The following is a 15,000-nucleotide window of genomic DNA, read 5'->3' on the forward strand; positions in this document are numbered from 1 at the left end:
TAATTATGTTGTGTATATAATTGCTGGGTCACAACTGTGCTGTAAAATCTTTTGACAGAGGGCTATTTTAAAGTATGTAAGTTATGTAAACGGACGCGGGTCACGAATAGATCACGAACATATGCAAACGCAAGTTAACTTAAACGCCTTTAAAGCGGATATATACGATGTTTTATATGTGTTTAATTGTAATATATTGATAAAATATGTTACAATAACACAAAATAGGCAAGAAAAATTATACATTAAAGCCGAATTTCATAAAATGCAGCAAAGACAAATTTGCGCCCCGAGCCGATAGTGACGTACATATTTTCCCACAATAATCGAAGCATTCGTCTTTGTATTAGGATCGGAGATAGTGTTCGTGTGTCGTAGGAATAGATATCGTTGCAGGAATTCAAATAAACCGTTAAACTAAGTTTAGATTCAAATCGTACATGTATGGTATACATGCTGGCGAATTCGGCTGTACAGCCGTTTTCAATTTCAGAATTAAATATCTGGCTTATTTCGCATTTTTCGACACATGTTCTTCTTGACTTTTATTTTAATTTATATGGAATTATATATATAATAAGTTTTTTACACAGTTTATATAAATTCATAAATACTTGACAAAATCGTATATACCCGCTTTAATTGTTCAACTTTAATGGTCTTGCGTTACAAAGACCAATTCGTCAATCCATCATGGAATTATTAGAAAACTCCCTATTCTGATTATTTGTATGTCACAAAGTACGCGACGCACATTATATAGTTGACAATTGAAGTAGTCAACTTACCAGATTTTGTCCTATGAACATAAATATAGAAACTTTTACCTGAAATATGTCACTTTATAGAAGCTTTAAATATGCATTGACGCAAGTTCCTGTTTTGAGCGCCACCTGGAAATTTGCCCCATGTCTGTGCAAGAAATGCAAAATTATCTATTAGATGGTGAGAAAAACATAAAACATACTCACCCGGTGGAATTATCGTTGAATTTTTAAATCATCTTGTCCTTAGCGCCACAAAGTAAGTAGCATTGGTTAGTTTATTAATGCCTCTAAAAAGTGATGGTACCCGTGATAAACGGCCGTGAATGAAGATAATGATGATGATGAAGATGAAGAAGAAGAAGAAGATGATGATGAAGATGATGATGATGATGATGATGATGATGATGATGATGATGATGATGATGATGATGATGATGATGATGATGATGATGATGATGATGATGATGATGATGATGATGATGATGATGATGATGATGATGATGATGATGATGATGATGATGATGAAGAAGAAGAAGAAGAAGAAGAAGAAGATGATGATGATGATGATGATGATGATGATGACGACGATGATGATGATGATGATGATGATGATGATGATGATGATGATGATGATGATGATGAAGAAGAAGAAGAAGAAGAAGAAGAAGAAGAAGAAGATGATGATGATGATGATGATGATGATGATGATGATGATGATGATGATGATGATGATGATGATGATGATGATGTCGTTTTTTTAAATACGAAAATGAAAAATTATGTTCATTAATTGTTTAATGAATAAGGTTGCCAGAATTTTAACAACTAATATAATATAACTCGGCAGCTTGCAGTATATTTTAAAGCAATAAATTGACGTGGTGTGGTTTCGGAAGCATTATTGTTTTTTTGACATTGGAACTCTAAATCCTGTCTGATTGTCCGTACACGGCCTAAGTAACCAATTTCAAAGTCATTTATTTGGATTCTAGTCACACACAAAGCGCATTTTGCTCAAATGTCTAACATGTTTGACAATATCTGTGAAAACATTTACTTAATACCGGAGAAGGACATGGGAAAACGATACTTAGCTGAAAATTGTTTCCCGATGATTTGGTTTTAAGGAGATTTTTCAGCAATTCAAAAGTACAGTCAAAACTGTAAACGCAAAATATTTGGATGTATAACATGATAATCTAACATTAAACAATAATTGTGTTTTTATTTATTTGTACAAATAATGCACCTCGAATTGTAGAACGTCGGTCATCGTTAATATATAATTGTTGTCGGTGTACGTATAAAGATACATTATTTTTAAATGGTGGAAATATTTAGTTTTAAAAAAGCAGTTAAAGGATAAATATGTAATGGGAAATTGTTTGCCGCTCACGCATAATCAAATAGGACATGTAATATTAATACTTTACACAACTTCTTTAGCAAATAAAAACAAACAGCAATTCCAAGTTAAATTACTAATATAGGCTAGAAACGTACGTGAAAGCTTAAATGCTTTAATAAATGTTGTTGTTATTGAGGATTATGATGGTGTTGTTACTATGCCAAATCTAATTACAATATTAAACATCTGTTTGGTTCTATTGCCGGCGTTTGTTTTCATCCGTACACTGATTAACATATGGTTATAACTGTTTCATTAATTATTAATACATTGGATAAATACAATAATGGTAGTAGAATACTTTTAAACGTATCAGTTCAGCGTCACTTATCAATAATCACTCAACAAATCTCTTACTTATTTATTAATGTTTATTTGTTTTTTTGTTGTTGTTGTTGTGTTTTATCTGTGTAAGTTGGCTTGTTTTTAGTTATTACATTTTCAGGTTTTTATTATATTTTTTTGTTAGCAAGTAACTTAGGTGATTTGTCAGTTAGTTCTTTGGTTGCTTTGTACCACGGTCGGTCGGTTAGTCAGTTTTTCTATTTAGTTAGTTGGTTTGTGTTTTAGCCACAATTAATTAAAACCACGTCTCATACACAAAAGGTTACATTTATTAACAAATTTGATATTAAACCACTTTTGATCATTTATTTAATCACAACTCTTCGTCTTACTTGTCAGCTTTGATTCTCTTTATGGTAACGCATTTCTTATGTTTGTAAGGTCATTAGTCGAAATAACTCGATATTGAAATGCTTGATCCATTATGAGCGTTTTATTCGAACATTTCATCGCCGTTAATTCTCTTTCTAATGTATTCTCAATCTTCTTGAATGTTAGAAAACACATTTTTCTAAAAGCTTCACAGAATATCGCGAAGTCAGTGCTAAATTAATTGAACGGTGTAATTCAATTATTGGCGACGTATGTCAATATATCACCATCGCAAAATTGACCTATCAAGCAACAGCATACAAACCCTCGCCGTCCCGTCATGCTTTATTGATTGATGTTATGCGATCTCTGATTGGTTATTCATTTAGGTTTGCGATAAGGAAGGAAAACGCTATACCGAAAACATCTGTACACGGCGCGTAGTTCTTTCATAACTTGTGTTGTATTTAATACGGTAGACATTGGAATCTGTGTTAAGCAGTTATGGTGAATGCAACAATTGCTTGCACATAAACAGGCGCGAAAGTTATCTTGGAAATAATATTCATAAACAAAATGGGCGTGTTTACTTACAGACTGGATTTATTACTGTGCTTATTTTTGTTTCTTCACAAAGGGATTTCCGTATACTGTAAGTAGCTAAGCTGTTAATGGAAATTTAAAGTCATTACTTTATGTATACCTATTTAACAAAATTGTTAAGAGTCACAGTAAAAGAAGCATTGATTTAAATAAAGTAATTGTCCAATATAAGTTTTCTACTTCATGCTATTACGCGCTATATGTCAACTGTTAAGAATAGCGGTGTTTTAATACACTTATTTTTTATCTTCTATCATTTAAACAATGACCTCTTAAAATGTGTGTGTGCACCAATGTTACTAACGTAGTTCTACATTGTGTCGAATAATCTAATGTTATAATTATGTTATTCGGTTAACTTAAATTCCGAAAAAGCATTTATGCAGATGCGTTTCGAACGAACATTAGGTACATTTTTGTGTAATATTATTTGGACAATACAACGTAATGCATTTTAAAGACTACGTTCTCACAAATATAATAATTAGAGATATATAAATACTTAAATTAATTAATACTCTTCATATATCAAGACACATGCGATAAAGGGTGTTATTCTAATGGTAAGATTAATAATATTGTTATTTTACGATTATTCATTTATGTCGAAGATTGTGTCGCATTATGGTTTAAATCGTCACATGATGGTTTTTTTTCTAAGTGATACTAACTATTTGCAAAATGTAATATATACCTATAAGTGTACATCAAAGACGAGGGAAATACAAACAGCACATCTATGGTTTTCAACACAAATTATCACTTGACTAAGAAAACATGTTCAATGATCGAAAATATTTTCACAGTAAACCCTATCGGTGCCGGTTACATTGAGTACATTGTTTCATACAGCCCTGGAAATTAAATAAGGCACCGATGCTTGTACCTGATAAAAAGATTCTCTAGAAAGAAGTGATTAGAGAACCGCTCTGTGGTGTCTTTATACAAGGTGTAGTCGTTGAAGTTATAGTTGAAGTATAAGGAAAAGAAGAAGCTGTAATAGTAGCTGTAAGAGTAGTAGTAGTTGTAGTTGTTGTTGTATTAGTAATATACGTAGCAGGGCTCAACATTTATGGTTGTCCTATTGCCCCTGGCAAGTAAAAGTTGGGTCTGGGCAAGTTATTTAAAATCTAGTTGTCCGATCGGAAAAGTGCAAAAAAACAAAGAGCATTTAATTTAGACTTCAATTGCTGTAATCATTTTGTTAAATGTTCAAAAATAAAAAAAGGTTTTGTGGTTTATCATTTTGGTTTATTAAACAATATGAGGTTTACAGTTGATGTTATATTTCATGTTTGGGCAAGTTGCTTTACCTTCAGTGCAAGTAGATTTTGGCAGTACTGACCCGGTAGGGCAAGTTGGTTTTTCGGTTAATGTTGAGCCCTGCGTAGAAGTAGAAGTAGTAGTTAAAAAAGAAATATAAGTAGTAGTAGTAATAGTAGAAGTTGTAGCAGTAGTTGAAGTAGTAGTATTAGTAGTAGTAGTGGTAGTATTTGTAGTAGTAGTAGTAGTAGTAGAAGTATTTGTAGAAGTAAAAGAAGAAGTAGTTGTAGTAGAAGTAGTATTGTTGTTGTTGTTGTTGAACAGAGAATCGTTTAATTTAGGCATAGAAGTTACAACGATTGTTCGGAAAGTTGCGTCATTGTAACTGTTTTATGTGTTTAAGCCAAAGAAAAGTCGTTATTAATAGAAACGGCACTAGCGCAACTTAATATCGATAAAATAGGTTTCCTTTGACGTAAAATGATCCTCATAGCAACGCCATTACATCTTGACGGTCAATGACATGCTAATGGGTTGCATAAAGAAATTAGTTCACAATTTTAGAGACTTTAAATGACACATTAAGCACTTGACAAGAAACCGATATGTTCTAAATTGAAATTCATATGCTTTTGTAAAATTTTTGAAGTAGTTTTCACAAGCAGGTATAACGTACGCGATGGTTATTCAGTGACGACACCTTACGCTCTTGAGTTAAGCCCCGATTTCCCAAAACGGAGCTGAAATTTTTTTCAATGGAATCAAGAAAGTGTCTTTTATTCTATATTAATGTAGTTAGATGTTATGAGGTAAATTTTAATTTATAGTTTATTGTTTGAAATAACGTTGATTCAAGTGTGAAATTTGTATCTACGGATCGAAACAAAATCATGTTTGAACAATAAGGCTTTGTTCGGACCGTTGCAATGCGGCGACCCAAGTTTATTAATATTTAATTCTGTTGTTGCGTGTTTAGTGCTGTGTCTAGTGTCTTTATACTTTCTATGACTGTTGAGATATTGGTCATTTGCCAATAATAACCGACCTCTTGCTAAGTGTTTTATCCAGCGGAAGACTATATTTGAATATATTTGGAGACCTTTTTAAATTATTTTTTTATATAAACCGTCGAAATTTGCTAACTGTTACGTATACGTCTTTTGTTCAGACGATCTATTTTTCTAGATGAGAATTTCATCTGAAAGGTACCTATCCTGATGACGTTTTTGAAAGTGAGTTTCCACAGAAACGCAGGTGCACTCCTGATAGGCCAACTATCAAAAAATGCTGCAAAATATTTTATAAAGTTGCTAAATGCAATATACTCTTTGTTTACTCTGTGAGTAGTGTGCATAAATTTCAATAAAATAAATGCATATCTTCAGTTCTAGACTGGTAATGAATAGTTGCTTTAGAATAACAGGAACAAGTCATATTTCTGCTAATACTCCCTGTTTCCGCTATGCTGTCAATATAACTTCAATATTTATCATTATGATGCATTTCTGTATCTATAAAAAAAATAACATTTCTTGTCAGCTCTAAAACTGGGAATGACAATCGATGACCATGAGTATGGAATTATTTGCCATCAACATCGCCATAAACATACACTAATGTCAAAAATGTATTTTTAATACTATATCCGATTTGAACGAGATGATTCGATATTTAAATAGGATCATGTGGTTATATTCGCCCTATTTGAGCACGCAACTTGTTAGGTTAGGTTAGTTTTTATGTTTGTACTTGAATAGTAGGTGTCTTTGTGAAGTTGAATGTATGACCATCGGTAGTTGAAGAAAGGTATACACGGCGATGCTTGCTGAGCCTGGAAAGCCTTTCTGAGACGAGACGGTGTTTGTGTTTTTCGTTGCTTCAATCTCTCCGCGTCATAACGACGTCACTCTGTTTTCATCGCCTCAATACATCCGCTTCATCACGCCGTTACTCTGTGTTTACCGCTTCAATCCCTCTGCGTCATCACGACGTCACTCTGTGTTCGTTGCTTCAATCCCTCTGCGTCATCAGGGACGTCACTCTGTGTTTACCGCTTCAATCCCTCCGCTTAATCACGACGTCACTCTGTGTTCGTTGCTTCAATCCCTCAGCGTCATCAGGACGTCACTCTGTGTTAACCGCTTCAATCCCTCTGCGTCATCACAACGTCACTCTGTGCTCGTTGCTTTAATCCCTTTGCATCATCAGGGACGTCACTCTGTGTTTACAGCTTCAATCCCTCCGCTTTATTACGACGTCACTCTGTGTTCGTTGCTTCAATCCCTCCGCGTCAACAGGACGTCACTCTGTGATTACCGCTTAAATCCCTCCGCTTCATCACGACGTCACTCTGTGTTCATTGCTTCAATCCATCCGCGTCATCAGGACGTCACTCTGTTTTATACCCTAATCCCTCCGCTTCATCACGACGTCACTCTGTGTTCATTGCTTCAATACATCCGCGTCATCACGACATCACTCTGTTTCATATCCTTATCCCTCCGCATCAGAAAGACGTCACTTTTTGAAGATTGGCGTTTTAACAACGGCATTTCTGAAACAAACAACAGAATAGAAGTGATCGTATTTACAATACTTTATGAGTCCATATTGAGTTATCCCATAAACTTGAGGTATTATTTTGTAGGAATAAAACGAATATTTGTTTATTATTTATTGTTCTTTAAAAAAATTATATAGATGTATTGTACCTATAACAAAAGCACAATCTATATTTGTATGCAAATATTTGATCGTCATTTCGCCATCCAACAGAATCGAATATTTCACATTTGCAGTTCAAATGACTATTATAAATCGACGCTTAGTGGTATCGACATAATCATTATTGTCTCCTTTGATGTTGGGAATCGTTCTTTATCCTACCTGACACGTTCTCAGTAACCAATTAAAAATTCATTTATAGAGATTCCAGTTATACATTAAATGCAGTGCGTTTAATATCTTACACAGTTGGCAGTTACTATGGCAATTTTGTTCTTGGAAGACTCTATGAAAGTATTTAAATAATGTTGGACATTAAGTTTTTAGTTGTTCTTGTGTGACAAGTTACATAGCACCATACCCTTATATTTTGTATTTGTTGCTCCAAATTTTATTGCTGACTGAGCCACGATCCTACTCTCTTTGAGTTGTCTAATTCACAATTCTGACAACATCGCGCCTTCTAGCTTGATGAGCGATTCTCCATTAATTTTCAATTTTCTTGTCATCATAACTCAAACGTTTTATTGACACAAGTTTTTATTTTGTCAGTAGTAATTTGACTTTTAAATTAAACAATCATGTACTTTATTATCGCTTTTGGTCGAATATCCCCCATGGGATACACGGTCAGTATGGACGCAGAATCGTCAGTGTTGCGTGAGAAAATATACATTTCCTGCTTTAAAGATGTTCAAACACATACTTTATTTATTTAAATATTGTATAAACCAAAAAACGACTACCGCTAATAACAAACAAATGTGATGTGCATCATCTGTTTTTTTTATGTTCGTTGCACATACGATGTTTACTCTACCATTCTTTACTTTTATTTTAACTTCCTCGAGTTGTTAACGCAGTGTTACTCAAAATAAATATAATAAATTTCACCCATGTCCATCGCGGTCATAGTGCAAGCATGGTCAACGGAAACTCGATTTAAAAAGTTCACACGATATACTTAATCGTTCAGGTGAGTCGGTTATCTGGTGAACACAAAATACCAAGTCTTGAAAAAGATTTTCTTAATAAAAAATAACAAAATATAATACAGACAACATGTAATACAAATCTTTTCTACCGAATCTAAGCCAGTTTAGATATGTTACATTATCGGTTTTAATGCTCGAAATAGTTTGTGAACATTGTATTGGAAATGAAGTGAACATTTGTCTTACAATTTCAATAAGTATAAGTCACAAAACTGTCAAAATAGAGTATTAATTTTGGTATAAATCTCTAATATTTATCATACAGGATTGTATTACTGGTCGGTGTATTCGATGACGATAAAAACAAAGATCTGTGTATGATATTTTTCTTTGGAATAGAGTTGTGAGCAGTCTAACTCTATGCATTATGTATGTCTGACGATAACATACCTTTGCCTTTACAAATGTTATTCACAGTCATAAGCAGTGTTTATTCTGTAACATGTCCGTATTACCTTGTGCTTTTCGTGTATACAAATTAAAAAGATTCTGTACACATTGACTTGACCTGCATATTTCAAAGTTCGTTTGTTTGTTAATGTTTTTTTAAACCGTATAGACCGCTCTGGTTCTTGTTGTCACCTTTCTGTGTCTTAACGCATTGCCCTAGCATCAATGAATGTAAGTAATCTAATACTCACATGATACCTTTCATATTATATCAAATATTTGGATTGACCATGCCAAGACGACGACTCCTGCTATAATTAATTTATGTTTAAAATGTTTTTCGTTTACTGTCGTGACTAGTATAGAAAATTGGACAGTTGCATAACTTTTATAATACTCTTGCAATTATATGTGTTTTAGTGATAATTTTTCTCGATTTTCTGTTTTCCAATATTCGCCAAACATAAATGATTTATGTTAAAAAGTATTCCGATTGATGTTCAAAAGTACAGACTCTATGGTATGATTAACATTTTAACAACAACTATCACAGCATTTTCACACTGATTAATCAATATGTGGTGCGACTTATACTGCTTTTTTAAACATAATAGATCACCATGTAATTATTTTAAAAAAATACAGCCTTCAGCAAGAAAAATAGCTTACGCACTGCCCCAAACATTAATATTTCATTACCAATGTATACACATGTGTGTGCATTATTCAAGATAAACGTTTGAGACAGAGATCGATCAAATTAAGTGTTCGAAACACAATATTCTTTAAGTAATCATAGTTTTAATCCCTTCCCGTTGTTATTTGTAGTTCATCGCTGAACTGCATGTTTGTAATAGATTTCCACTCGCGATATAGCTAGAAACTCTCACGAAACTAAAGAAATGTGTTCGCTATCATAGCGGCATCTTTGTCCCTTGACACAATAGCGGCTAATTGGGCTGGAAATGCATGTTTTGAGACAAGAACTCTTCAACGCCACTCTAGCTTAGTACAAATCACAGACGCGTCTTTGAAAAAGGCGAACCCAGAACCAACGTTTCGGATGATAAAAAGCATTTCGGTAAACTTATAATAAGATATGTGGTTCTGCAAACAATATTACTTAAAAGCTTAACATTAATCGATATGAATGCTTAAGTTTTTAATGGATATATTTACAAGTTGATAATTCATTCCAATTGATGTTGGTATGTATGTACCTATACTAGTTGAAATTAGAGTTGCTTGATTTTTAGTATGTTTCCTGATAAAAAATGCTGTATTCTATTGTTAAACCTGTTCAACTTAAACCATTAAAGCAACGTTATAATGATATAAAATTGAAACTGCTAGCTGCCAAAATATGTGAAACATTTACGTTTTGTTTGACGATATTATAGAGATAAAGCCTATATAATGCTTTTAGTAAATATATACTTTCGTTTTTTACACTTATGATTCCCGCCGTAGAAAGAGTACATTTGGATACTTAAGCCTTACACTAGGCGAGATTATTTGATAATTGTATTATTTCATATTCAAATAATTGAATTAATGATCCTAATTAAATGGGCCTTTTCACGTTTTGGTAAATTGACAAAATTCAAAAAACATTTACCATGCTCTAAAATATCAAGTATATGCATTATTTGACGAGATAAAAACCTGAACATTATAAAGCGTTGCAACGCGAAACGATTGAATAATTTGGAAAGTTCTGTTGTTGTCGTTATATTTTGGGAAACTGCGAGGATTGCTTATATAGGTAAAACATACATCCGCTTATAGCATGAGCACGGATGGTCGAGTGGTCAAAGCAGGAGACTTTTTACTCCAGAACTCCAGGGGTCAGTGGTTCGAGCCCTGTTGGGGGTTACTTTTTTCCTTTTTTTAATTGTATTCGTGTTTGTTTTTTTTACTGGAGATTTTTAGGTAATATGTTTAAATTTTTCAATACATGCCAAAATCTGTTAAAGGCCCCTTTAAATGCAATCAAGCAAACAAAGATATGCACGTGGTAACGGACAACGACATTCAATTACAGCTTTCTTTTTTAGAATTGTTAGATATTATAATGGTAAATACAACATGCATGTTCATGAGAAAGACATGAACATGAACTAGAAACATAAAAAACTAACACATCCTCTTTTTTTGCTCGTTTACTTTATATATATACGTTAGAATGTTCTAGTGCGACATAAATGCGTCCGCTATCAAGCTCTTCTTCTATTGAGATGTCCTCCACCACTTAGTCAATAACATATTTCATAGGGGCGTTTACAATTGATAACTCCCTAAATAATACTAGAGACCCCTCTTCATGAAGTCTAAGTGGCCTTCTACTAAAAAGAAACAATAACACTATTAGTTAATCAATACATGCTTCCAAGAATTCATAATATATATTGGTCCAGATTATGACTAACGCAATAACGCATAGCGATGTTTGTAAAACAGGCTCAACAGAACATCTCATTACATGTATTTGTTTTGATTGTAACGCACGACTCCATCATGTGTTGAAGCCATTAGTTACACTCTAAATGAATTAAAGTATGTAACAAACGCTAAATAAAACGCAGGCAAAATTAAATATTATGAAATAAGTAAGAATTTGTTTTTTTCTTAGTTCATTATTGAAAACTGCATCTTTTCGAAATTTCACGATGTTTTCTAGATGTTTTGATGATGTGTAAAAATAATCATATTTCTGACGCAAAATTACTTCATGTTTGTAAATGATATATAATCATTTTATTACGGCATTTTGCGTCAGAATAAAAGCAACCTCGCATGATAGTGACTTTCCAGTATGCCCGCAAACGTACACGGACCTGGATCAACGTTTGTTTTGGACGAATGGTCGGTGGCTATAATACGTGGTGATCTTCAGTGGCTTTTTTTCTTTTCTTTTATATTTAGCATAGTGCAGCTTCAAGTACTTTTAATTAACAGAAACAATATGTCATAAATGAACGTTTACCTAAATTCGTAGAAAACAAACGTATTTCAAACACGGATTTCATTGTCAGACAGGATTTCGTTATTGAGAATTAAACGTTTTAGAGCTGCTTTAAGTCGAAATAAAGTTTCGTTTGTTAAGATTGCCAAACGAAGTGTTGTCTTATTGCATGTGTGACGAAAAGGTTTCAGGTTCAAATTAGATGGTTCACGCTTCTTCCCGGTTACATAATAATTACCTCCTTCAGTGTCAGATTTTCAAGTAAACAAAATTGAGATGTTAACAAAATAATTTAATAATGGAATAAGTAAGTTATTGTTCGTGTTTTATTAAGTAGTTTTAGAGCATTTTATATAAGACATGTGTCTAGTAAAATCCTGCATATAATTTCGGCTCGTTTCTCAGGCGGTGAAGGATTATGCCATAAGTGATATTCCTCGTAGAATAAGGAGGGCAATAGGGGAAGCTACGTCAAACGCAAACGGAATTCGGTAACGTCGGTAGTTTACGGATCGTAACCTTTTCGTTGGCTAGGTTGCGCTCGGTTCGCCTGTATGTAAGGGCTTGCAGGTTGGCAAAATGGTCACTTACGTTGACTTTAAACGGTGCTGCCCGGGCTGCAGGAAGCTCCATTGAGGGCTTGGTGAAGGATTACAGCGTAATGAAAGCTGGAAGTAATATACATTGTACTCGTGGAAGTTTCATTGAAGGCAACGGTCTCTTGTTCGTCGCACATTAATTATTCGTGGCGACTTGACTACTTTTTAGTTTTCTAATTAAAAGACAGACAGCCTTAAGAATATCATTTAATTATATCGTTATTTTGTAATTAGCCTTACCAGGGCTTCGGAATGCACATCGTCTTGTTTGTGAGGTCGCGCATACAGCGCTCGGTGGTGGCCCCACCGAAGGAAGTAGTACTCCTGTTTTTATATTTTCCATCTGTAAAACGGGTATTGTTTGCGGTAAATTGGTGTTGTTTTGTGATTTATATATTTTCTCTTACTAATTGTCTAGTATAATTTATAATTGGTATCATTATCAATATTACGTATGCGAAATAGTACTGACATGCTTAATAATCAAAACCTGGACATAATTGTACAAGCTGAATTGTAATTTGATTTGTATTTATTGCAATAACATATATATTTAGACTTCAGAGGCGCATTTATTAGTATGGACATTTGGTGTCTGTGCTGTCATTAACATTTGATAGAAACATTTCATTTCCACTAATCCCCTTTCTCATGTTTTCGCAAGCATCTTAAAATGTTATGAACGCATTTTTCCAAAAGCGTCGCGCAATAAGCCCTATTTAAATTTTACGGTGTAATTCAATATTTGACGTAAGTCAATATATATCACCATCGCAAAATTGACCTATCAAGCATCGGCGTAAAACCCCAAGCCGTCCCGTCATGCTTTATTGATAGACGTTGGGTGATCTCTTCATTGATTCTTTATTTTGTGGTCGGCGATATAGAAGAAACACGTTTAACAAAAAAACATGCAATGTGCCTTTTTGCCTATTACATGTTATTTGTTTTATAAGCGCATCACAAAACAATTCTATTGCTAATGGTTTGCATCTTTTCATTAAGTGGTATATTTCCGAAGACATATTGACTTTGGAACAATAAATGACAAAGGCTTTCCTAATGGAAGAAACCAAAAAACTATCCCTATGTTTTCTCAATTTCCAAAAATATTGTAACAAGGCCGAAACATTTATCATATTAAATTCCGATAGCAAGGGTTTGAAAAGGGTTTTAAACAATTCATCAGTAGGGTTTATGCAAGTTTTGATGTCTACGTAGTAAAGATGGCATATGCGTGTTGGTATTACTTCAAACAAGTTTTTTATCAGAGATTGTTGTATTGTTAAATATATTAATTTTGACTATGCATATTCTATAACCAAAATATTTTTCGATGCATGTACGACCTGTTTATTGACAGATCAGCTTTCAAAGGGAATGTTGGTAGGAGGTTTATATATACTGTGAAGCAGAGATAAGAAGGTTATTGTTTGTGTAAAAACAAATTCCTTATCATAGTACTCAATTTATGTGAATCCATTTTGGTTTTGCAAGTGGCGCACAGACACACCCCTTTATCGAAACAAAAATAAAAAATGTTGAAATAAAACAAGTTTATGTTAATTCAGTTTAAGTTGATAGAAAATATTGGTCGTATTGATTGCACTATTATATAATGTCAATACTAGTTGCAAATAAAATAATTTTCACCGGCGCTCTCTATGTACACACAAAATGATTGTTTTATGTTTTTAAGAGTATGTCCCCGCATTGTATTGTTCACACACCGATGAATGCAGAAAAAACATATTCAAAAAGTTGTATTACAATAGGAAACATGAAAATAACATTTGTGTTAACTTTCTAAAGGTTACATCGGCCATCTATACACTAGCGTTTGTATAAAGGTTCAGTTTCGATTTCATGTTCTTCGAATGGCATATCACATGCGCCAAACAATTACGTTATTTGGCTTAAGCTGGGTTCCCACTGCCGATCAGATCAACTCGATCAAGCCCGTCCAAGCTGTCGGGTACTGGTCTGGTTCGGTCGGCATGAGTGGTCGGAGTGGTCGGGTAGATCGGCATTGGTCGGGCTTTCTACCCGATATTTTTTGAAATGTCAAAAAATATCGAGTAGCGGTCGAGTAGGAAATGGATCGAGAAGCGCTCGGGAAGTGGTCGTGTATTAATCGAGTAGAAGATCGAGTTGATCGTGAAGCAATCGTGTTGCGATCGGATTGACATCTTTTACACGATCTGTACCCGATCCGCTCGACCTCTACCCGGGTTATTTTAGATCGCAACACGATCTACTCGACCTCTTTTCGATTTGATTTACATATTTACTAGACTGCTACCCGACGGCTACTCGACCGTACACTATCACTTCCCGATTGCTATTCGACCATACACGAGCTCTGTACCCGATCCGCTTGACCTCTTCCCAAGTTATTTTAGATCGCTGTGTACGACTGTAGTACGACAATTACGATCTGGTCGTGTGAAGATCTGGTGGCGATCGAGCTGTGGTCCACTTGGTCGAGCTGAGATCGTATAGGACTCGCGTATAGGTCGAGATGATCGAGCGGAAATCGGAAGGATGGTTGAGTGGACGTCGTGAATGAGTCGTGTGTGGGTCGTGTGTTATCGTCAAGAGGTCGAGAAGAAGTCGTGTATACCCTTTT

The 15,000-nt window shown here is 34.2% G+C and overlaps 1 protein-coding gene across 2 annotated transcripts in view; it reads left to right on the plus strand.

The window, feature by feature from the left end:
* LOC127852243 (limbic system-associated membrane protein-like) overlaps positions 1–15,000 on the plus strand; it is a 471,770-nt gene that overhangs the window by 399,269 nt on the left and 57,501 nt on the right. Inside the window, exon 1 of one of the 2 annotated variants that reach the window (XM_052386136.1) lies at positions 3,294–3,484. The exons of the other annotated variant lie outside the window; for it this stretch is intronic. Coding sequence (XP_052242096.1) covers positions 3,409–3,484 — 76 coding nt within the window. The 5' untranslated portion in view covers positions 3,294–3,408. Of the gene's footprint in view, positions 1–3,293; positions 3,485–15,000 lie in introns of those variants that run through there. 2 annotated transcript variants of the gene reach the window in all.

This window comes from Dreissena polymorpha, chromosome 12, assembly GCF_020536995.1.
Source record: "Dreissena polymorpha isolate Duluth1 chromosome 12, UMN_Dpol_1.0, whole genome shotgun sequence".
Taxonomy (NCBI): Eukaryota; Metazoa; Mollusca; class Bivalvia; order Myida; family Dreissenidae; genus Dreissena; species Dreissena polymorpha.